Source organism: Cariama cristata, unplaced genomic scaffold (genome assembly GCF_000690535.1).
Source record: "Cariama cristata isolate BGI_N322 unplaced genomic scaffold, ASM69053v1 scaffold26050, whole genome shotgun sequence".
NCBI classification, from domain to species: Eukaryota; Metazoa; Chordata; class Aves; order Cariamiformes; family Cariamidae; genus Cariama; species Cariama cristata.
Genome location: NW_009593405.1, coordinates 30,982 through 54,363, shown reverse-complemented (window position 1 = coordinate 54,363; position 23,382 = coordinate 30,982). Strand labels below are relative to the sequence as shown.

General features: G+C 36.4%; 1 protein-coding gene across 1 annotated transcript in view; it reads right to left on the bottom strand.

Moving 5' to 3' along the window:
- WDR35 (WD repeat domain 35) overlaps positions 1-23,382 on the bottom strand; it is a 44,451-nt gene that overhangs the window by 4,822 nt on the left and 16,247 nt on the right. Inside the window, exons 13-23 of the mRNA XM_009710330.1 lie at positions 14,634-14,778; positions 13,304-13,373; positions 12,518-12,571; positions 10,573-10,682; positions 8,764-8,974; positions 8,098-8,178; positions 7,830-7,966; positions 5,349-5,552; positions 3,340-3,486; positions 2,005-2,137; positions 786-896 (exon numbers count right to left, since the gene is read on the bottom strand). Coding sequence (XP_009708632.1) covers positions 786-896; positions 2,005-2,137; positions 3,340-3,486; positions 5,349-5,552; positions 7,830-7,966; positions 8,098-8,178; positions 8,764-8,974; positions 10,573-10,682; positions 12,518-12,571; positions 13,304-13,373; positions 14,634-14,778 — 1,403 coding nt within the window. The remainder of the gene's footprint in view (positions 1-785; positions 897-2,004; positions 2,138-3,339; positions 3,487-5,348; positions 5,553-7,829; positions 7,967-8,097; positions 8,179-8,763; positions 8,975-10,572; positions 10,683-12,517; positions 12,572-13,303; positions 13,374-14,633; positions 14,779-23,382) is intronic.

Genomic DNA, 23,382 nt, shown 5'->3' with positions numbered 1-23,382 from the left:
TCTCAAAAGCATGCTTAAAAGAGGACCTCAGTCCATAAGTTTAAGGCATAAGCAATAGCACTTTACTTATTCTTCTCTACACCTCATTTTGTCTGTGAATTTTCCTGATCTTCAAGAGTTTGGCTACCATGTTTGCCCCAAATAAAAAGTTTGGCAGGACTGCGAAACTCAGCTGAATCTCATACCTAATAGCCCTTCAGATCCATGAACTAGGAAATTGTTCACATCAAGCCAGCAATAGCCAGTCCTGCCATTCCCATACATCCAGCTCCTTCCTCATAGCCATCCTCAGTTTTTCTCTTATTTGTGTTGACACAAACGTTTGTACAGGTAAGTCATATTGGGAAACAGCTCAAGCTGTAAACATACAGATTATTTTTCAGATCAATTCTTTTCCAGCTACAGCCTAACACAACCACAAATACATTTGCAGCTGTACAAGGAACAAGGGGGATGTGGAAAATGAGCAGCCAGAAGCTCTCCAGTCTTCCTCCCATTCCATCAAGAGGCAACACAGCCTGGCTCTACAAAGGCCACAAGTGTCTGTATGCTGAGCATGCTTACCATGCACACACGCTGAAGTAGCACTGTTACATACAGCTTTCTCCCTCAAATGGTCTAATCCTAATTTCAGATAACTGGCTTAAGCACTGAAGTGTGAATTTTCCAGAAATTATGACGAATCATCAGACACTTAACAAGGGCTTGGATTGAACTGGGCATTAGAATAGAAAACTCACTGTTAAATTGGTATCGGTAAAGCAGATTACCTACTGCTGTTTTACCTGGTTGAGATGCACACAGGTATCTACCGCATCCTTTGGTCGATTACATTTCAGAAAGGCTGACACAGCTTGTTCACACATCCCCACTCTTACAAACATATAAGCTATATCCTGCAAAAAGCATCAGCACTGTGTTAAATTCACTTCCAGATGTTTAGTACATTGTGTAGCAACTGCAATACTATTATATTCTTGTTTAATTTAATTTCCAGAAGTTGTGGGAAGAGGTTGTTTGCTTCATGGGTTCTGTGAAGACAACACGCACTGTTGTAAATCGTTAGAACAGTGTGCTACTTTCACACACTGCTTCTAAATTAAAAAACGCAGAATCAAATCATACCAGAAGGACTGTGTTCTTGCTATTTAGAGTATTTCAGAAAAACTCACCATTAGAAAGAGGTTAAAAAGAAAGTGCTATGTCTTGCTTTGTTCAAACAACTGAAAATGGCATTAAATGGGCATGTTTTGCATTCTTCAAGCATTTTGGATTAATCAATCATATCGTAGTTTTCAGTTAGCTATTACTTAGTAGGTCATTTCAGGCTATACCACCTACTTTCCCCTCCTTTCAGCAGAGTATCTTCAATTTTCATTGTACATTAGCATTCCCACCAGAGCTACCATGTAAGAATTACAGAATCATCAGGGTTGGAAGGGACCTCTGGAGATCATCTAGTCCAAACCCCCTGCCAAAGCAGGTTCACCTACAGCAAGTTGCACAGGTATGCATCCAGGTGGTTTTTTAATATCTTGAAAGAAGGAGAATCCACAACCTCCCTGGGCAAAAGAAGTTAAACCAGGGATAGCAACCAGGAATAATTTGGTGGGGGGAATCCTAGTGTAGACTAGATGACAAAATGAAAGCTAAACTAAGTGTCCAACCATGAGGAGTGACCTCTCAGTGAAACATAGCTATTTTAGAGAGAAATGCCACAATTTGGGGAGGGAAGCAGTAAATTATGACTTAGCCATGTGGCCATAAAGCGTGATGAATAATCAGGTCTTTCTGGGGAACCTGGACAATAAAGGAAAAGAAGAATGACGGAGTATGAAAACAACGTTAATATTCGAGATCAATACCAAAATAACACCATTATGCTTAAGTGAGTAGGTCAGATACTGCACTCTCTCTCTCTCTTTCTTAACCCTCCCAAGATGGGAAATTTTAAATTCATAGTTGAGCATAAGACAATGAAAAATAAAGGTGCTTTTTGCTTACAGGAAGCAATTTATTATTCTCCGGAAGTGAGTTAGCCAGATTCTCCAGTCCTTGGTAGTCCTCTAGCATGTAGTAACATTCAGCTAAACGTTCCTGGTTTCGTCCTTGTACATAATACTGTACAGCATTTAACCTGTAAGAAAAAAAAATTTGTGGTGGCCTCTGATGTATAGACACAAGCAAAGCTTCTCATTCTGTAAGCCTTTTGCATTTGTAAATTTAAAATTACATTATTTTAAATAGGTAACTTTGCTTGAAAGAGCTTTTGTAGCTAGAATTCCACTTTCTAAAATGCACTTAAAGTTTTAATTTTCAGAGATCATTATACTGAAGTAGCAGCAAGATTGATTCCTGACTAGCATAAGGTTAGGAAGTCAAGGAATCTTAAAACTGTATTCCTGCATCTGCCCAGATCATGGCTGATAATGGACAACAACTTACAACTAAACATTCAGAAAAGGGCTTTACTATTGTGCCTCCATATTTTAAAACACAAGCACTGAAGAATGGTGCTGGAGATCTTAAAGTTACCTAAAGCATCTAAAAATCAGCTTTCAAGATCTAATCACAAGTTTTCAACTGCTTTGGGACCCAAGTTCTTTGTGATAATATAGTTGGATAATTGCAGTACATAGTGGAGCTGTGGAACTTTATGAAACATAGCATTCTGAATGCTAAAAGTTTACATGGGCTTAGAACACAACAAGAAAAGTTCATGAAACAAAAATTTCTCTGCAAGTTATTAACTACAAAGACATCACTTCTGGTTCAGTAAGTACCTGGCAGCAAACTGTGTTCTGGAGAAATACCATTACATGTGTGCACTGTTCTTAAAAATCTTTCTTGGGTGCCCAGTTTGGGCAATAGCTAGAGACAGATCCAGGTCAGAGAGAAATCCGGACCTTTTCAAATATTTGTGGGTTTAGGCATTCTAGGAAGCTTGTGGTTAGTTTTGAAAAATCACTAATGTCTAATAATTGTCTCCTCCTTTTAACTGATTTTTTTTTTTTCCTTCAATACTTTCTATATCCAGCCTAATACAACTGTATAGGTATTTCTCTTCCCTTCCCCTCCTTTGAAGCATACAGACTTCTGGCAAAACTGAGATTTTTATCACCTTCATTTTTTCAATAGTTGATCAACAGCTCTCTGTTTAAAGGTACACAAAGCGATGGAATCATAAAGGTCTGAGCTAAACCTCATCATTCCAAAATTATCCCCTGTATTGCATCCTGACTTTCCTGACATCTGTCCCTCCTCATAGATTAAGTCTGGTCATCAGTTTTACAATTTCATTTGTAATTTCCTTCATACTAGCTCCTCTACAGAACTTACCACTTCTGACGGTCTGCAAAATAATCTCCAATAGCATTGTGTGCTTGTTCAAGAAGGGCATCGTCTGAATCACCTGAGCCAGTTTTCAATAGCTGCAATACTCGAAACCAATCTCCCAGTTTTATCCGTAGTCCAATGGCAAGATCTCTAGTACAAACAGAAAATAGCAGCAAAAAGTCAAAGACAATAAAATAGCTAACAAAAAACTTGAGAAAAGCATGCAAAAGTATTTTTATGTTCATAACCTACATTGTAGATATCACAGTGTTCCCAGATATCTTGTTCAGAATTTAAACAGTATTCCATAAAACCAAATACTCAGAGAGCTCACAGGTTATATCATACGTACGCACTTCCCTATTAGCCATACTCATGCGGCGAGGAGTTAAATGAGCAGCTGGCAAGACAGTTGGGCTGTTACTTCAGGTTTCCTCTTATTCTCTATACCATTCTTTATCTTTTACTGCTGACCGCTGCAATAGATGGCAGTAGCTGCAAAAGGCTAAAAGCAGCAGGGAGATGAGGGGAAAGACCAAAGAGCAAGGAATATGAATAATGGAGACTAAAGCTGCGATGTAATAAAATGGATTTCAGAGACTTCTCTTTCAGATTCAAGATGACTTTGGATGAAGGAAAAAGGACTCCAAAGTAGTCTTTCCTTTTATTATTCATGCATACATAAGACCCACTGTGTGTCTGTCTGGCATGTTTTTTCCACCACATAGAATAATTCTATATTATTTCATATAGAAGTAATTCTGCAGGTGCATAAAAAAAAAATAAATGGGAGAGATCTATATGCTTTTTTAAAAATGAGTTAAGGAAGGCAATAGCAAGTCAGTGTAGTCAGCTAAATAACAGCATCTATCTAAAAAAATCTAAAATTGTATTTGAAAAATAGATTTATTTCAGCCTGATTTATGGTAGGTCCTTATCAAGATTTTCCTAGTGGTGAGGAGACACATAAGGTCAATATAGAATTCCCATATTCTTGTAGCTGGAGAATAAGATGCTTTAGTGTTGAACAAACCAGTGCAGTCCTATAATGGCCAAATTTCTCTTCAGCCACGTGGAAAGCAATATGCCATATCTAAAAATTAGTGTTGCAGTGTGACTGAAGTGCTTATGAGGCAGTTCACCTCTCTAAACCAGCATACTTCCATCGACTAATTAATTATGTGCAAGAAAGTTTTCCATTACCAGGCTCTATCATGCATCTCTCCCTAGCTCCTGGCTTCCCCCCGCCTTACTGCCGAAGAGGAAGGTTTCTCATTCTCACAGCATGAAAGATTAATTTTTTCCTCCATCATTCCTTACTTTTTTTCATGGCTTTGTTAATCAAAGCTTAAAAATTTCACATGTGCACAAGTAATTCATGCTTCTCCATGTTTGACTACCACCTAGAGGCTACATCGTACTACTGCTGCTTATTATTTCTCATTATACTTTTTCAGTAAAGACAGTGCTCTAGCTAATTACTTAGTGTTAATTTATATTTCCCAGTAATATTGTAGTTTTGCTTTGTTTGTTGTCATTCCTGAGCAAAAATTCCATTGATTAGTCCACAATTTCATCCAGAGTCCTTTCTGTCTCTCCAGAGATTACAGTTCATTAAAAACTCTGTTGTTTGTAAGTGTAATTGGAAAGAATGTGTACTTGGCTACTAGCTAAGAGCAACAGTACATAAATTAAACATTAGTTAAGATTGTTTGTATTTTTTGAATCTCAGTTGAAGTACTGACAAAATACTTGCAAGAAAACATCCATAAAACACAGCACTACCTAGAGCAGCTGAGGTTTTACAAACAGTTTTGAATGCACTGATTTACATACAGAATTGATTATCTATAGATACAATAAAATCCCCTCCATCTGATACTTTTCTGTCTTTCCAGAAACTGGTAAAGAGTCTTCAGTGCTAAAACAGCCATTCCTTATTAAGCCAAGCATAATTTTTTTTCAGAGTTTTTTTTTCTTTATTTGCTGCTGAGTTGACTACATGCAATTACCTTCTATCCATATCCAGATACATTCTTTCAGCTTCTTCAAATCTGCTAAAATAGGCTGCCACTTCTGCTTGCTTCATTGACTCGCTTTGCAGGTTGCCAAGACGCTTCACAAATTTAATACCTTGATAATCTTTGCAACGTACAAAAGCTTGTTCAGCAGTCTGCAGATCCAGCTTCTGAAGAGCAGCTTCAGCCAGGAGACGCCTGTGTCAAAAACAAACATAATAGATGGAAAAGCAGCTATAAAGTAAATTAAATGAGGAAACATTTATTAGTTATTTAAAGAAGACATTCAAGTTACTGCAATTGTATTGTTTACTAACTAATCTTAATTCAGTTGTATGTTTGTCCCCAGTACATTCTGTGATCTATCCAGTACTTGCTCAGGGAAAGATGTTCAAATAATTGCTAGTAGTCTTTTGTCCAGCTGTTCAAATGGACACTGGGTTGGGAGGAATGGGCAGGGTTGGAGTATTACAGTGCTCCTGTGTGAAATGTGTTGCTGGTCTCAACACAGTTCCATTTAGATATTTCTACCTATGCATGTATCATAACTTTAAGCCTTAATGGCAGCCTCAGTCTGAAGGCCTCCAACTAAATTGGCCACGGAGAATAAATTATCGTCCTAATCCATCCGGATGTTCCTTGTCCCGTTAGGACAGCAGTCTGGGAAGCCTTGTACTGGTACTGCCCCATTTGTTAGTTCTGCAAATAGAGAATTTCTACTTTCAGGCCAACCTACGTCCATCAGGTGCTTGAATGAGCTCTAGAATTTTCTGCAAAAATAAGGCCAGGTAAATTTAGACTGGCTGATTGACATTGTGAAATAAAGTCAATGCAGTCGGACACTCACAAAACCAATAGTATTATTGCCGTATTCAATGACCTAAGCCATGCTTAGGCAGTATCAGCTCAGTATTTTTTAATCAATTTGAGAAGGTTAGTATCACTTCAATTCCACTGCTCATCACTGAAATCAATGAAACCAAGAGAAAAAGTGTTTGGCAAATTTAATCGACCTGCAACACACATCATCCTGTTTGTTGCGTTCTAGCAGTAAGGGCACTGCCCCATTCTGATCTAGAATACATTTGCTTTATATCCAGCACTTCTAATCCACCTCTTCTGTATAAGTATGTGACATATCTTATGTTTCCTTGCATAATAAAAATTCAGTTCATGGCAATTTTGGAGCAAGGTGAACAGCATTTGACATATATGTTGTGATTTTACAATATGAAACTTTTACCAAGACACAGACTTTCAAAATTAATAGTCATTTTATATTAAATAGATGGTACTAGCAAAAAGCACGAACAACTTCAAGATTCCAAAAAATCTTCAGCTACTTCAAGACATTAGTAAAAATGAAGACTCGCAGAGTAGAAGAGTGCAAAAATAGATTTGCAGAACTGTTTTCACAGGTTTACATGTATACTGTGCAGGCTTTTCAAGTTTAGTTTAATAGCTGAATTCATGTTTAGTTTAAACATGCCAACATCTACTTTTTTCAGATTACTTCTGAGAGGTTGCATCGTAACATGATTAACATACCCAGCCCTTCTCATTTCTGTCCTTTATGGCCTGTCCAAAATGCTACAAGGTTAGTCAACTGCTCTTATCTTGTTCATTCTAATTCATTCTAACGTGTATCCTTTACTGGGTTTTAAGCTTTTGTCATCAAGTTTCAATATAAAAATATATAAATAAATAAATACCCTCTCAACTTATGACCAATTTGAATTTTAATTTAATCAACTTAAAATTAGCTTTCTGCCAGGTTTTCGTTTCCTTTAGATTCACCTCTAAAAGCAAGGAGTACTGGATTTAGGGGCTCATACAGCACAGAGCAAAAAGGTGTCCTGAGCCTATACCCTTTATGCACTACCCTGACACATGCAGCATGCCTTCCATTCTATGTACTACAACAGTCATAAAATCAGAGTTTCAATTTAACAACAGCCCACTTTTTTGGGTTCAAGAACCAGGAGTCTGGGGAAGTGCTGACCCCAGGTTGTTTTTTAAGATGGCTGCTGAGAAGTCTTGAACACTTGCTCACCATCTCCTGAAACACGAATTCTCAAATGCTGAGGAACAAAAGCCTCACCTTTCTTGCATTCTGGGAAATCATAATGCCTGAAATTGCCCAAACACACCGATTGCAGAAGAGGTGGGGAGCCAGGCTTGCAGGGGACTGCAAGGCTCTCTTTGGGCCTTCTGTTAATGCTGGAAGACTTTTGGAGGTGATTCAGCCCAATGAAGAGACATTCTCAGTTAGAATAGCAGTCCTTCAAATTGCAGCTAAGCACTGTTACCGTTTTTCTTTTTTTTTTTTTTTCTTCAATGATTCTGTCTAAAATATATACTGCTTTGGCTGGTTTTGATTTGAGGTTTTGTACTTCAATACTAGATCTCTCTGAACAGGAAAAGAATACAAAAGAACACAAATTTAAACAAAGTTGGCTTCTAAAGAGATTTTACCAAAGTCTGGGATGTGGGTTGTCTTCTATGAATTGGGAAGATTCCTCAATACCAACTTTTTCAATCAATGCTCGACTGTCTCGTAATGACCGAATCTCAAAATTGATGATGTAATCTTTGTTAGGATGTTCAGGATTCTAACATAATGGATAAAGAAACATAATTTTATTCCGTGTCACCTTTATTTTCATGCAACATAGATATCTACTGTTCAAATCATTAAGACAGACACCAACTTTTCCTACAAAATAAAATTAATTATACTTACCTTTAATATTTCATCCAGAAGAACGGATTTGATTTCTAAATCTTCAAAATTGCAAATATATCCAGAAGTTTGTATAGGTTCCTTAAAGTTAAATAGGTTACAAAGTGAACTTGTATTCTGTCTGATTAAATCCTAACCAAATCTGTTAGGTATACATTAAGAGATTTTCTTCTTCTCCAAACTAGGATTTAATTGCATTTCCAACAGGAAACAAATACTAAAATCATTAACATTATTGACAACACCATATACACAGACATAATTACAAATCCTCGTGTTTTCTAGAACTAAATTATAAGAAAGAGATAAAGGAACACCTGCCAGTATTTAGAGTCAACTGAATTTTGTTTTACAAATATCTTTACTAAAATTGTTTATATTTTCCAAAGCATACAAAAAATATGCTTCTGAAAATATCTTACACATTTAAGAAAAATATTACAGCATTTTTATCTTTCCAGGACTGACAGTTTATTTTACTTATTTGTTCCTAAACAACACTCCCACATTAGAGTTGACAAGATTTTGAGATTTCCAGAAGGAAGTTTATTTATATAAACACTTGCCTAGTTGAATGGTAAGCACAAGAATACTACTATTCAACACACAGCCATTAACTTATAAGTGAATTTGTAAAATTATTAGTTTATGTATGTTAATATTTACCTCTGGATCCAAGTTTCTGAAAACATACATTCTTGTTTTCTCCATCATTGCAAACAAATCTGGGTTATCTTTGGCCCATTTCATATCCCAGACATCTTTGCGTTCCAGTTTCAGCTGCTCACCTATCACTTGCTGTCCTGTACTGTCTACTACCCGTGTATCCAAGTCAAAGAAAGTCAAAACACCTGAAAGGTCTATGATAGCAACACGACTACAGAAAAACAAAGGAAGAAAAAAATAAGACAGTTAAATAATACTATTTAAGGTTGTAAATCTGAAATAGTTCCCTAAACTGGCACAGTCAGACCAAATTTCCCCTCTAATGTAATACCAGTATAAGTTCATAGATTCAGCGAGATGCATGTGATTTTCATTTATCTGCACAGCAGAGAGAGACCAGAGACATGGGAAGAAGTTTTTCATCTCCTCATACAGGATCTGGGCCTGCAAAGGTTCTGAAATATGCCCACTTTTCATCCAGGTTTTTGAAGATCCTTAGTACTTCAGATACCGAGTTGAGTAAATTGCAGGTTCTGCCCCTCACCAAACTCTTCTTGACAGAGCCTAAAATTAGCAACCGAACAGAATTCTTTTTCATTATTTACTAGGAGGCAATGCAGGGGATTCTTAAATTAAAAAGACAGTGCAGTGATGTAGACTGTTAATCTCTAAAACAGGATTTCTTATATTTCTACAAAGGGTACAATTTAGGCTTTTTCCAGACAATATGAAGTATAATCCAATTAAACTTAGAAGTCATTTAAAAATATGGGAAAAATATAATTTCTAAAGAGTTACATTAAAAAATTTCCAGTTACATAGGTCTTCAATGAATCATAGTAGCCTGTATTTACTACAATAGCATTTTAAAAGCATTTCTAAATATTGAAAGGTATTTAGACACCCTTAATGCCTATTAAAATTTCAAAAGCAATTTAGAAAGTTAACTTCAAAACGCTTATGAATCGGAGCCTTTTTCACTAGCACAAAGTCATTGAGGAAGGAAATAGCTTGGGTTCAAAACAAAATTAATACAACTCTGATTAGATCACATTGTCTTTTAAGTGAAGCAATCTATTTTTGGTCTATACTTAAAAAGGTAAGCAATCTACACACACATTATGAATTTTGATTGAAATTACAAAGTTATCTTGAATTGATCAAAATTGTCTTATAAGTCCTTTTTAGTCAGTATATTTTTGCCTTTTTTGCCAAGACTCTTGCACTCTCTCTTGCAAAAAATTAGCAGTTAACTAGAAAGCAACTTCAGTACTGGAACAGCTAAAGCTTAGAAAAACCAGTCTTGCTAGAAGCATTGCTACCAGCTACAGCTTGTAACAATGGAAAATTAACATGGGACAAACAAAGTTTCCAGGCATTAGAAGGACATAGAAATAGAAAGAAGCCTTAGAGATATAAAATTTCAGGTTACGACATATTGAATTTCGTCAATTTATGTCATGATCACAGGAAGCTTATGTTTGGTTCATCTAATAAAACAAAGATATTTTCACGTATATGTTTCCTTAAACTTCACACACACACCCTGAAAAGTTTAAAACATAAGACAGCTTTACTAACACAGTCTCTCAGAGCAATCTGATGACTGGCCATATGTAATTAATTAGTAATATATAAATGGTTAAGCAACCATTAGTAATAACTAAAAGTAATAAATAGTTCATATTAGAGTAAAATTAGTACATAATTATTATAGAATCATAGAATTTATAGAATTAGTATTTTCACAAATTGTAGTAGTTTATTTTAAAATTGGATACCTGCTTTAGAAGCAGATCTGTAACTTACCTGGAGTTGCAGTTCAAAGACAGCTGATATGCACGACAGTTCAGGGTATACTTCTGTACTATACTAACACTAGGAAGACTGTATCTCTGAATAGTGCCAGATTCTCTTCCCTAGAGAAAAGCAATGCTTGCTTATTGAGAGACTTTTTCCATCAGTAAACTCTTTAAAAAGGTCTTATTTATACGCTGTCCTAGACAAAAGAGTGTTTGGATAACTGACAGAGCAGAAGCAGAAAGAGGGAATGTCATCACCCTAAAAGTTCCAAATTCTGCTATTTAAATAAGATACTTTATTAAGATGCTATAATTTACAGATCTGCTTAAATGAGGGATGTTAAAACCAACACCTACAGTCCACATACAGCACACAGAACAGTTTCAGGAGCCCAACAATTCCCCATGAACTTTCAGCCATGGTCGGCATAACAAAACAAGGAGAACCCTGTCCCGCACTGGTAAATCCACTCAAACAGTGCCATATGACAGTACCAGCTCGGGTCTGAAAGCAGTACAGCTGTGTTCATGTAGTGCTGTCTGCATGCTAACAAGTCTCACCAATTACTTCAAGACCCGAGCTAGCTTTAAAAGTAAGTGCTGCAAAATATACTGGTTATTCAAAGGCTTGAGTAACAGTAAACAAATCTTAGTACCAATGTGGTTTATCTTTATTTTGCTGAATGACACACCCATGCCTTGTGTCAAGACATTATCAAGCCAACAGTCTAAAACAAGTTTTACATTCCTGGACCAAAATGATCACTGCCACTATTTTCTCATGGTGTTTCTGTAGACTGAATAACATATCAAGCTTATTTTACCTACTGTTTAACCCTTATGCTGGAAATGAGTCAATATTAAACTTTAAGGCAGTCCAAACTTTATTCCCTTCCCCCGCCCTGCCAAAGCCACCCCTAAGATCCTCAGCAAAAAATCATCTTTCATCTTTGACTTTTTCACATCTGTATACCCTATCAACTGAAAAGCAGATTTGGTCAGAAGTGTTAGAAAATCTACCTGCTATAATATGCATTCAGCTTCAGCACATTTATCCAGATTTGGTCTCAAAGGCATTTCCTCTCATTCCTTTCCTTTCAACCAAAGTCACTGATTAATTATTCTCTTAATTTCATTTTCTCAGTCTTATTCTTCAAGCACAAACAAAACTCCATAGTCACCTACTATCCATCACACTTTTTTCATTCATGCTTTTTCCTGCAACCCACTGCTTTTGTAAAATCCAGTCAATGGATATAACAAAACAAAACAAAAAATCATCACTGGAGTAAGGACATGGGAAAACTTCACGATCTTTCTCGGGAAGGTGGATAAAATTAAGAAACAGTGTTCTTTTTCTACCTTTGTTGTGCTCAGTTAGTTTGTTTTAAAGCCCTCCTGTATGTCTGTTCATCTAATGAGATCACTCTTCTCAGATCAGAAAAAAAAGTGCACCAGCTGTTTGGCATGATGTAACACCTTATACATAATACGTACATATAAACCCTAAATGTGTTAATACGTATACAGCATACTACATACATGTGATATTATCTATCACTATCATTAAACCATTAATATGTAAATAGACAAACTTTCTAAATCTTTGTGCATTTACATACAGCCTAGAAGAGACTTCCCAGAACTCAGATTACAGAATTAAGTCTTGACCTGGACTTTATCAAACCCTACGTATAAGTATTAACTCAGGCAACTAGTCTGTACTTAAATTGTAAGCATTTAGTGAATTAGCCCTCCTAAAGAAAGAGTCCAAGTTAATAGCAGAACCTGTTAAAGTTATCTTTAAGGACGACTAGAAACAGATTTCATCTGTATAAGTTCTAAATTCAGAAATGCTTTGAAATTATGACTGCTTATGAACATACTGCAGAAGAATCTCCTGCCTACAAGCACAACAGGCAATTAGGAGTTATTTTAATCATGTAACTTACCACAAGTAGTATCTTATCAGATGCTGTTACTGCACAAATTGGATCTCTTGTTCCCTGAAAGTATACAAGCAATACCAACATCAGTTTTAATGCAACAATAAGAATGTATTGCTAAAGAAAGAAGCTTTATTTAAATACACAGGAATGTTGCTAAGTATCCACATGAAGAGGGGCTATCAAACCTTGTCGATATACGGTATATGGATGGTTTATGATATTAGTAGCCTTTGTTATGGGAATCATGACAATAGTAATATTAAGAGATTCCTTCCTTTTCCTGCCCCCCTCCAGAAAAATAAGAAACCCAAAATGTAATAGGTGTTTAACAGAAAACACAAGAATGCATCTATCCTGATTTCTGAGGCTGTAATTAATTTCAGGTATATTGGTAAGTACAAAAGTAAGCACACACACATACACGTAAAGTGAAAATACTAGCAAAGATTACAAGGGTTACTGAGTTTCAACAAGCTTATACTTTGCTGAAGTAAGGGGAGTTGCTTCTCACCAAGAAGACAGCAGGTGCCTGCATACTGTACCCCAAAATATACTACTTCTATGTTCCCTACAGTTTGGTGTATATTTCCAGTAATACAAAATGACACAGTAACAACACACTTATCAGAGGGAAGAAAAATAACACTTATGTACAAAAGGTAGAAGTAAAAGGAAGTTTAAGTATGACCACTTCTACTAATGAAAAACTATGAAAATAAAGCAATGTTAACTACTTCTATTTCAAGCTACCAGTGACACCACAATAAACTTGTTAAAAACATCACTCACCTCAATAGCTCTGCTGTAATCAAGGTGTCCATCTGCAGACCCAGAAGAGGTGTCATCAATATGATAAATCCTGTCAAAAAGGAAAGTTAGAAGAAAAAGTGAGTCCAAAGAAAGGCTCATTTCTGATAGCATACAGGCATCTTTAATCCTTGGAGAAGAAACCATTGCAATTGGAAAAAAGAATAAAAGCTATGTCTGTTATTAAGTTCCAGTAGTATCCTGTTTGATAACCCTGCTTTGTAATGATACAAAGATATAGTACTTGCTTTCACTTTCACAGGCCCTGATGGTCTATTCCGGTATGATCTATAAACTTTCATTCTGCACCAAGAAGTTCCTGAAAACTATCTACGACCTCAATTGTCTCTTCTTAAACGCGCACTTCCATATTTCCTCACACTTTTCTCCATATTTATGAAGAGCTTCACCTTCATAGCCACAAAACTTACATATTACTATATTCAATACTTGATCGTAACTTCTTTTTTGCCTTAAAAAGTAGCAGTAAGGAAAGATTTTTAGAATGCTAAAATCATAGTCTATGCTGAATTACAACTATTTACTTTTTCAGAATTTCTGTCAAATTTACAATCCTGTCCAACACTAGGACATTCAGGTACTAGAATAGTGTAAGTTATTACACCACGTACAAATGATTACTCATTATTATGGATGTATGGTGACAGGAGATGGTAGACTTATAGAAAGATGCTATAGCATCTCTATGGGAGAAAACATAAAATAACACAAAAGAAAATCATAACGAAGTTGCAATCTTGTAGAGGTGACAGAAAAGTTAATGACATCAGTGAGCACCTGGGAAGGAAATATTTTGGAGGCAAGATGATGTTGACTTTGGCTTGTTCAGTTTGAGAAAATAAAAGTTCATGCAGGATTAGATGTCAAAGATACAGACACAAGTGTATTTAGAGAACAACTAGCTGGACAGACTATGTCCTTACAGCCACTGACACACAAGAAGCAGTTAAAGTTATCAGAAGGGAATATAGCTGCCTAGAAACTAAGAGCATGGAGGAGAAAAAGGGGAGGGGGTAAAAAAGCATCAAGACACACAGCTGTAAGGGAAGCATGTAGCAAGCAAATGGAGACACTGAACAGGAATTAATCCAAAAAAGTCTAAGAGATTTGGATAACAAACACACATTTGTTATGTAAAAACGATTCTTTAGTATTTAATCTTACAGGCCTTCAAGTCAGCAAATCTGACTAGAAAAAGTGAGAAGAATTCACATTTTAGGCATGTGAGAATCCACCTTTATCAATGATACCAATGCAAAGGAAGAAAAAATGACAAAGCCTGAAGACAAACCTTTCCCTGCCTTCTTTTCTGGTCCGTGCTACCTGATTAATTTCCATTGCTGTGAGCTTCTTGGCCACACGATACTGCCAGATGTAAAACGCTTCTTTTGAAGCTGCTATCACATGCGTTTTGGTCATTGTGACAAATAACGGCCCTGTTATGAAACCCAAATCGTTGTAGAATTAGAGCAGAAAATACAGGACTAGATGACAATTTGTAAGCTTTTTCCAGATGGATAGGTTAAAAGCAAAAACCAACCAAACAAAAAAAAACAACCAGCAACAAAAAAAAGAAAAATCAAACAAACAGAAAACAACCACACCACATACAACCTAGCAGCAGTTTTCATTAATTGCTAAGAAATTTAACTGGGGTCTTGTGGCCTTGTTCAGAAGAACAGAGAAATTCTTTACAAATTTACAATTCTTTACAAATTTACAAAAAATTTTAAAATTCACACTTTTCTCTCTGTTATTTCAGCAAATTTTCATGCACTAATGCAGAAAACATCAAATACATATAGACAAATTTAATGAACAGGTTAATGAACAGTTCAGTACCATCTCAAATCTCTAACAAGATCTACAAAATACCTCCATATCTGACACATTTGTAATTAATCAAATATAAATAAAAGGAAGACCATTCAAAAGTTGACAATCTAGAAGAGATTCTTTGATTAGCACCACTTAAAAATTTGTTAACAAATTTTGAGTTAGACAAGACCTAGAAATGTTTGTATCTTAGTTAATAGCTGGGCCAAATAACTTATCTGCATGGTAGCAAATTACATATTTGGCAAAGTGCGCACTTAGTCTTACTTTATTGCATCCAAAGATCACAGTGTAGGAAGGTAAGGCATTGTCTTTACTTTACCATTAAGTCCATTTAGAATATGTGGATAAATCGAGTATCTCATTCCTGCTTTTCAGTGAACAAAGGAAAAAAAAAATGCACTCAAACCATTACATTATTCTTTACCCACATTATTCTTTATAATACACTGTCTTGATTGTATTGTGGTTCTTTTTTTTCCCCTTTTACAATCCTTTGTTTCGTCTTTCTGAAAACCAGTGAATGTACATAAAAGGGCATACAAAAATGTAGAAACCTATTAAGTAAATCCCCTAATGTCTTCCAATTCTACAAGTAAATCAGTATGCTACCGGTAAAAACAGGCAAATTCAAAACAATTGTGTAGTCCAGCCTGTTAGTGAAACATTGAGTTATACAGATAACATGCTGTGAACACAAAATCGGATTCTTTTACAGTGAATCTCAAATTCTCTCTATTTTAGCACAGAATAGAACTCTGGAGGGAGCTATAAGCCTGCCATAAACAAGAGCAGTGCTATGAGAGACAGATGGGGGAAGACTGGTTGAACAGATTTTAGTTCTTTGAAACCAAGAGGATTATATAAGCCACCTGATGGCTGTAGAATACTTTTTAGTATAAATGTAAGTACTGGGTAAGAAGGCTTAGTGATGATGCTTAAAATGTGAGCGGTACAGTTGTTTACATTATATGCAACTCAGTGTATTTCATATAACACATTCATTTCAATAATTAGTCACAAACAACTGAAGAATACAGTCTCCTGTGTTTCATTAACAGCATTAATAAATTATGTATATTTTCTCTGTTCTTTTATTACCTTGCAGCTGTACATGCCATAGCAATGAATGCTTTTATCCATGAAACATGAGAATCTCCTGACCTGTGAGGGAATAACATTTCCTCTTGTTCAAATCACAAAATTTTAGTACTAAGCCTCATATTTGGACTCAGCTTAGTCAATGTTTAAACACTATACTCCAAGACAATGCTAAACCAAGCCCATATCTGAAAGCCATGAGCAGTCCTCAGACTCATCAGGTGACTCGTCATTTGACCTACAGCTTCCGTGGAGCCTAAACTTAGTCATTTGTGCACACTTCAAAGTACCCCAGTCTGGGAAAAACGGATGTTCACATAAGCTCTGTTGTGATCCAGAAACAAGATGGCAACACATCTATGCTTCATCTGGAGGAATACAATCAATTAGGCACTCTGTGAACATGCCTAGGACTTAAACTGATTGTTGCTGTCAAACCCCCCCCGCACACACACACCCCCCAACCCTTGATACATTTTGCTGCCACTTCTTTCATATCAGCCCCAGCAGCAGCTTGACCACAGAGTAAGTTGAATCAGTTCACTCATCTAACTGACCTCAAAATTAAATAAATAAAAGATTAGTTTAAGTTGGATTAAAGAGAAAAATCACAAATGCTGGAGAAGGCAGGAATGAGCAGCCAGCATGGAGGGCAGGGCCTTCCTTTCTTTGCAACAGCAGGCTAAACGATGATTGGATTTAAGCCAAATGTGAAATTGCAGGGAGCGGGATACACAGCACACATACACAATCATCAGGATCAGATCCATTCAAAAACACATCTGGAAGAGCAGTATCTATATGTGGGAACCGATGCTTTTCTGAAATTGCCTGTATAGCTTAAACAACTGTATAAAAGTAGGACATAAGGGATTTTTTTTCTATAATTGCTTTAGCATTTTATACTGGACAGTCATTAAAAAAGCAAACAAAAAAAACCCACACCAGAAAAATATGTGGAAGAAGAAACTAAAAATCCAAGTCTAGACTGGATATTAGGAAGCATTTCTTTACCGAGAGGGTGGTCAAACACCAGAACAGGCTTCCTAGAGAGGTGGTCAATGCCCCAAGCCTGTCAGTGTTCAAGAGGCATTTGGCCAATCCCCTTAATAACATGCTTTAATTTTTGCTCAGCCCTGAATTGGTCAGGCAGTTGGACTAGATGATCATGGTAGGTCCCTTCGAACTGAAAGTATTCTGTTCTATTCCCCCTTCTCACCTTAGAGCCTTAATCACTGGGCTGCACTCTGCTCCTAAAGTGTTTTCCTTCTTGGCTCCATAATAGCACAGATTCAACACAAGGAAAGGATGCCCCAGCCACTCCAAGTTTGGGCTGTGGCTGGGGCAGAGAAGGAAGGAATGGGATTTGTCCTTTCCTGGGAAAGGAAAGATCTCATTTCAATCCCTTCAGGCTGAGGGAGATCTAGAATCCCTTTCTAGGCAGCTGGTTTAACTACTTAGTTTCTTTTAGTCTAGGGAAGTATTATCATCTTATGTAGTAGCCTTGATTTTAGCAGCAAGTGCTGCTCACTTGGGCATCAGTACCCTTCAAAGAATTTGTGCTCTGACTATCAAGCAGACAGAAAAGCAAGCACCTTAAGTCAGAAGGAGACAAGAGATTTGGACACTCCTCAGCTCAGCATTTCCACTGCATAGCAGCTTTCCATGCTAAACATGCGGACTTCTTAGATTGTCTAGCTCTTCCCACCGATTTTGCAGAATTAATGTCTTAATACTTAATTTTTAGACCTTGAAAATATGTATGGAAAACATTTAAACAGGTGCCTTACTTTTCAGTGATCAAATACTGAAAAGGATTAAACACACCATGTCATCAAAACAACACTGATACGTGAAACAACTGCTCCTTAAGTTTTCTCTGGCCCTTCTTTCTCTTCTCACCTCATTTCTCTTCACTGTTCCTTCATAAAACCTCCTCCCTGAAGGAGAGAGTACTGCTTAGATATCCAGGAATCTCAAATAACCTTCTGTGATGTCTGTATTTCATCCACGCTCACTCCATCTCACTTCAAAACAGTTAGAAAACACCTGCTTTCATGTCTAATCTTCTTTAAAAAAATAGTAGATGGAAGACAAACTTAATGCATGACTATATTACTCTGTTGCATGAAAAAGCTAAGACACTTGCTAGTGTATGAAATAGGATATACAAACCCAAGAGAGACAAGTAATCCCACCTATATCTGATGGGAAGGAAGCAATCTGACAGACACAAGACTAAACTGTTGTTTTCATCCAAGCCTGTTACAGGCTGTTCCTGAGAAACTGGGATGAACTAGTCCGATCAATAACATCTACCTAATTTTAGAGCTTGATTCAAACGTGTCTAGAAGTGTTAGCTCATAAATAGAGGAAAATGTCAGACATCAGCAGGGACAACTGAACTGCACATGGGACAACTGAACTGCACATGGGACAACTCGTGAATGAACACAGTTTACAGAATACAAAAGAAATACTAAGAATCAGTTATAATTTACTTTAAAATTAGCAACTTTAACTAACAGCACTTGAATTGCTCTTTCACATGTAGTCCAGTGATCCTTGTCAAGGTGTCCAGGAGGGAGTTGAGACACCTAGGCATGACTCCAGCACTCTGCCTTTAATCCACCTGCATATTGGTCAGGCTGTTGTATTCATTCCACTGGGCCCTAACACACATGTGAAAGGTAACTCAGCACTTCACTATGTCAGTGTTCCTAAGCACATGTAAGAAGATGATATAATCCAGCCTGAGGGACATTTTCTTAGCAGATACCATCTGTTGTGTTTCTATTAAAAAGATATTATACAACAAGATATTTAGCATTCTGTAGTTTATATTTAGTTATTCATGAAAGGACTTTGACAAAAAGCCTGAAAGCCTGTGAAACAAGCACAGAAGAAGCTGTGTTGGTTAATTTTTGTACCTGAGTAGGCTGGAACATAATAATGCTAGACAACGGAGAAAAGACTAATTTATGGGCTAGCAACACTAGCTATTGTGAAGGACCCTAAAAACAAGGCACAGGGAGAAAAATGCCCTTGGAGAAAATAAAGAGCAGCATGAGAAAGAGCTTTAAGGTATAACCATCCATCAATGTCTAAAGAAAGTTGAAGTGGTGACCTTTCACCAGATAATATCTGATTAATCCTTTTTTGCCATCGTTAGCAGAGGCAAGCATTAGAAAGCTAATGACATAAAAAAAATTCAACAGAATAAAGGGAGTAAGCACTTTTTCTTTTTTTGAGCCCATCTTCTTGGCCTTAGAGCCCAACAACGTAAGATTTGTATCTCCGGGGGGTGAATCAAACACTAAGCACTGTCACAATTACTTTGTCATTAGGAGATTAATAGCACTTTGTTGAAACAATTTTATAAAATTATATTAATTGACAATTCATACAAATTGTGCCTCAACACACATTTCCAGATGCATTATTCAAATGCTCCGTCAGCTACTTAGTGTCCCTAGGTTAGCAATCTTTTGTCTCCACTATCAATTTCCTACCAGGTCAAAGCCCAAGAGACCTGGAGGGCACCAAAGCCTCAAGGAGGAGTAAAATCTTTATGCTCAGTAGAGCACCAGGTGATTGCTATTTCAGCAAGGGGACTGTGGTAAAAAAGCAAAGATATTGTGTGTTCAATGTGCAGTAATTACAGCCAGTCAAAAAATATAGTTTAGACCCATGGCAGTCATGAGCGCCCACTTAAGAATAAGCAGGAGCACACAGATACCAAGCAGTCTGTTGAGGAACATCCCACTATATGAGAAGGCATTTTTCATAAGCATTTATGAAAATCAAATAAAGTAAAAACCTAAGTGTTTTCAAACCACTCTGAAAGATGGAACTTAGAAGTCTGAAACAAGAACAAGAGTTCAAAACAAAAATTATCTAAGCAAACTATTTTCTGGACAGAACTCAATGCAACAATTTATTGCTTTACTAAAAAAGAATAGCCTGAAAAACTGTTTTGGTAGGAAGAAAACAAAGAAAAAGAATTTCACAGACAGATAATATATTTTTCGTAAGTTGATAACACCTCTCCAATTATCTTGAGTAAGAGATACATTAATTTTACTTTTGCACTGCCTGTATCTTAAACTATTAATGATTACTCTCATCTGATAATTGATTTAAAGCAGATTTTTTTCAGTTATAAACAGGACAAAATTGTTAGAAATTATGCACCAACTGGAATCTTAAAAGAACTTACAGAAAAGTCTTCTGCCTTTAAGGTTTTACAAGGTCTCCTCTCTCTCTATTGACCTCAGCAAGGCCAACCAGCTGCTTAAGTTCAGCACCCTGTCAAACGAACAATTATACTTCCTACTGCCAAGAAGCTACAACTGTGATAAACAGCATGATGTACTGTATATTAAGACCTTGACTGTGTACAAGCATCTACACCTCAGACAAACTGACCTTATGTTATAAATATTTCAAGTTGTTCTATAAGGTTGAACAGACAACACAATGTGTTCCAAAAGTGTTGCATTTATAGGTGTTTGCTTTTCACTTTCACCTTCAATCCCTTCTGTAAATTTGGTGCGCTAACTTTAAAGGAATCTTACAGGATGCATATATTAAAAAATGTTGAATCTTTGGCTGTGTTTACTATACAGCAATGAAAGTCTTACTTGTTACGTTTGAACTACTGAGACTACAGAAATTTTTCAGGACTCAAAAATGCAAATATTCCTAGCCTCAAGTATTTGCCTGTCTATGGGGCTGAAGGCTATAATGCCTAGTATTTTCACAAACAAACTCACTTTAGGAAAGAGCATTGTAAATCTATGCACTAAACTGATCCTGTGACACTGGAGGGAACAGCAGCAGGCTGCAGAAAACTTAGTTAAGCTAAAGGAAGAGAAGCTTTTTCCAGATTGTTTAATCTCTTCAGCACAATTCAAATACAGCTGGAACAACAACAGCATTTTTCCATTAAATAGCATTTCTCTTTAACTGTTTTCAGTCACTGGAGAAGATTCTTTTCTTGTGTACAGACAGCTGTAGGAGACGGGTCGTAATGGCAGAATCAAAGAAACTGATACTTTTGTTTTTAAGGTAAATAATCTATCTGTGATTATATGAGCTTTCTAAAATAAAATTAACAGAACACTAAAAAAATGCAAAGAAAAGAGTTTCAATGCAGAGTTAGAGGTGTACATGCAAAGCTAATTTTGACTGTTCCAAGTGGCATTCATGTCACCTATTTTTAGACATCTCTGACAGAGATGAGCTGGTTGCCCTGGGCTTCTTTGTACCCAATGGAGAGCAAAAAGACTCCTTTCAGGAATGATTCACAGAACTTATTTTAGATGTCAACTGTAGAAATGAGATGTACTACTCCCTTTAAGTCCCCAAAACCTCCTCCCACTGCCCCAATCCCACCTGTCAAGTAAGTCCAGGAGACTAGTAGACACCTACAGTGTAGATATCTGATCAGAAGGGGGGACACAACAGACACCCCACCCACACCACTACCACCTACCTCATCATCTTACTTCAGTGCTCAGTTTTGGGGTTTTGTTTTGTTTTTTTTCCCCCTCCATTCACTGTAAAATTCTTGGTATTGAATTTCCTGGGCACTTTATTCCTTAAGATTCTGATGTGCCACTCCTATTGTAAAAGGTGTCAAGAGGGCATCAAATTGACATAAACAGAAATTATAAGACTAAAAAGTACCACAGTATTTCATATACATTCCATAGGACAAAGAAGCCAAACTCATTCATCAGAGCAGCATACTCTTCATTTTAATTATGATCTACAATATAGGGCATGAATTTCACAATATATATTTGACTCGCAGCTGATTGCCTCCTGCTATCACTGAAAAACTGAACAATGTTAGAAAGTGACACTTACAAATTTAGTTAATATATAACAAGAAATAAAACTGTTTATTATTTTCCTCAACCAGTGCTACTAATCTTTATGATCTCAACTATTTCTATTCTTTCATTGATAATTTTTCCTACCCATATTCTCCTGTGAATTGTTGTTACTTCCTCAAGTTATAGTTCTTCACCTTACTGTCCTCATCATTTCTGTCTTACAAGAACTTTGCTAGACACTTTTCACATCTATTTTATCAGACAGAATGGCTGTTTGTTTATTGTTTAATACTAACATCAAGTATTATCACTATGGCTTGGAACTAACTTCTCTAATGAGATTAGTTTAGACAGAAGAATTACTTTTTGCAGAGAGGGTGAAGCAATGGCTCTAGGAGGCAATTTACATCGCAAAAAAGTGCATGAGGTTTCTTGTCATAATAGCTACATCTCTTTTTGGCGCAGGTAGGTAAAAGATTTTGGTTTAGTTTGTTTAAAAATTAAATCTAATTTCTGCAGAATTGGAGCACATAAATTCCAAAGCTATACACATGTATTAAGTAGACATCTTTACATCAGTAAAATAAGAGGGGAGGAATTCTTCCAGATTTACAATAAGCAATCTGTTTTTATCCATAGCCTGTTCCAATATAGCTATGCTCCTTTGCTGTATCAACCATGCACAGAATTTTTTTTTTCCCTGAGTATTTTAGTGTGCTCAGAAAGTGCTATACCACTGCTGTGCTCAGTGGTACAGTGTATCCCACCTTTCTAACAGTAGAATCACATTAGATGTCTACTGCCAAATACACCTTCTACTTACCATCATTTTAGCTAAGGGGTTCTAAAAATAAGTATGTACTTTTCATTTAAATAACTATAGTCTCCTCTCTCATTCAAAAGCAAATAAATACTTTTGCTAAAACTTCATTTCAAATTATTTAGTCTTTCAACAAAATAGAAAAAGTTAATCAAAGAATCAAGTTTCAAAAAGAAAACTGCAAATGGGGTTCACAGTGTCTATTCTGAATCCAGATTCAGATCTATTTGGATAACAAACCAAAAATAAAGCAAAATCACAACAAACAAAAGTGGATTAATTAATCAAAAAGTTGATTAATTTGTCAGTTTGTCTGCACTTCCCTCATCTGTTTGAAGGGGAAAATCAATGATCTTTATTCTCTAGCAAAACTCCCAGAAAACAGTGGTTTGCAATTACTTGGCAATGTTCTGTACCACACCTGCAGCAAACAAGCAGTA